General features: G+C 67.0%; 1 protein-coding gene across 1 annotated transcript in view; it reads right to left on the reverse strand.

Annotated features, from left to right (window-relative positions):
• The window catches only part of ANKRD55 (ankyrin repeat domain 55), a 97,591-nt gene that overhangs the window by 57,625 nt on the left and 37,863 nt on the right, over nt 1-2,103 (reverse strand). The window contains exon 5 of the mRNA XM_015562614.1: nt 1,430-1,490. Coding sequence (XP_015418100.1) covers nt 1,430-1,490 — 61 coding nt within the window. The remainder of the gene's footprint in view (nt 1-1,429; nt 1,491-2,103) is intronic.

Here is a 2,103-nt window from a genome sequence, read left to right on the forward strand (position 1 = left end):
GTCCTGCCCAGACCACCTTCCCTCCGTGCCAGAGGGCGCCCGCCCTGTAGATGACCTGGCCAGGCACACACAACCCTCCATGTGAAACCTACAGCGGCGACGAATCTACATCAGTCACAGGCGCGTGGGCAGGTGGCTTCAGGAGGGTTTCAGACACAGACACGCTGGGACACGGGACGCACTGGGACACACGGACGTGCTGGGACACGGATGAGCTGGAACACGAGATGCACTGGGACACGGGGCGCGCTGGGACACGAGATGCACTGGAACACGAGATGCGCTGGGACACGGGGCGCGCTGGGACACGGGGCATGCTGGGACACGGGACGCGCTGGGACAGGCCCGGAGCTCTGCGCTGGGGGAAGGGCCCTGTCTGAGGCCCCTGCTCTGCATTTGCCGCGACGGCAAGAGGCTGGCTCCCCGGCAGGAAGCTTCTGGGGTCCCTGTGCCTGAAGAGGAGCCAGAGCCGGCTCTGCGCTCCCAACATGTTCCCCACGCCAGGCGAGTGGCCTTTGGAAAGCCCGTCCTCGCCCTGCCACCGCCGGCCCCGGAGGGAGATGGCCACGTGGCTGGAGTGTCTGTCCGCCGAGGGCACAGGGCGAGGCCTGGGAGGGACTTCCTTCTGGGTGTGAGGACTGAAGGGCCCCTTTCTAAGAGCCCAGCTCGGGGCCGAGGGAGGAACTGGGGGAGGAGGAAGGGCTGACGGAGATGCTCCCCCAGCTCCTCCCTCTCCAGCGGCGCCCAGGGGTCCGTGTGCGCTTGCCGTCCCCGCTTCTTGTTTTAAAGCGGAAGTGGAGGCCGGGGCGGGCCTCGCTCTCCTAGGCTTTGCTGTAACCACTGAGGACACGGCAGTGAGACCACGGAGCAGAGGCGCCCGACCTCAGACCCGCGGGGCTTTCTGGGCGGTTGCTGATGCCAGGCGCCGGGGCGTCCTGGGTGGAGGCTGGGGAGGCCCTGGGTGGAGGCCCCGCCTGCCCCTGCTCAGGGCTCCGTCCTCCCGTCTGGGCCGGCTGGTAACCGGCCCTGGGCGCATGCATGGCCATTGCTGTCGCTCTATTTGCTTAAAGTCCTCACAGCCTGGGTGACGTGAGCCGGCAAGCACACGGGGTGACACGGGCACTGACACGCAGGCGTGTGCACGGCTTTGGGGCCCCTCGGGGAACAGTGGGAACGGACAGCAGCCCTGCCTCTGGGAAGAGGTGCGGATGCAAGGAGCCAGCGCTGCTGGGGGCTCGCGTGGGCCCCTCATCTGGAGCTTGGCCTCTGCAGGGCCCGGCAGGGAGCTCTGTGTGGCCTTTGGCGTGAAAACAGCAGCTCGGGGACGGGAACACAAGACATGCTCCCCCCCGCCCTCCCCCCCACACACACACGTGGTTAGGGGAGCCCCCTCGGCGTGCACGCGGCCAGGGCCCGTCCCTCGGCTCACCTCGCTGTCCTGGTGGTTGACCTCGCTGCAGTCGCACTGCTGCACCAGCACCGTCAGCAGCCTGCAGAGGGAACGGAGGCAGCTCAGAGAACAGAATCCACGCGACTCAGAGGCCAGACAGCGCGGGGCCCACGGCCTCCGAGTGCGGACGGATCTCGGGAGAAGTTCCCGGAAAGACAGCGTGGAAACCCGCCGGGACAGAGCCCATCTCCTCCTCTCCCGCCTCCTCTGGGTCTTGGTGCTCCTGGGGTAACGGGATGAGGGGAATCCTCGGGCCCCAGCCCCGGCCCCGTGGGGGGTTGTGGGGGGAGCCGCACCCTCTGGCGCTCCGTCCCTCCCGCACACGCAGCCTCCAGCTGCCCCCACCGGTGCGTCTCGCCTCCCGGGAGTGGGCCCACCAGCAGGCGGCATCGGCACTGCGGCTTCCTCTTTGTAAAACATGCAAACGGGAAATGGCAGCCACCCCGGGCCCCCCTCACCCCGGGCCCCCCTCTGTTGGGGTCCAACCCCAGCAGGTCTAGGGGTCCCCAAAGGTGTGGACGAAGTCGGCGAAGAAGGAATGACACGGATACAGCGTTCAGTTGATCAGCAGCCTTGCCAGGATCTCTAGGAGGATCTCTAGCCAGGTTCTCCAGCCAGGTTCTGTGTCCTGTTGTCTTGTTACATCTGTATTT

This window comes from Myotis davidii, unplaced genomic scaffold (genome assembly GCF_000327345.1).
Source record: "Myotis davidii unplaced genomic scaffold, ASM32734v1 scaffold496, whole genome shotgun sequence".
In the NCBI taxonomy this organism is placed as follows: Eukaryota; Metazoa; Chordata; class Mammalia; order Chiroptera; family Vespertilionidae; genus Myotis; species Myotis davidii.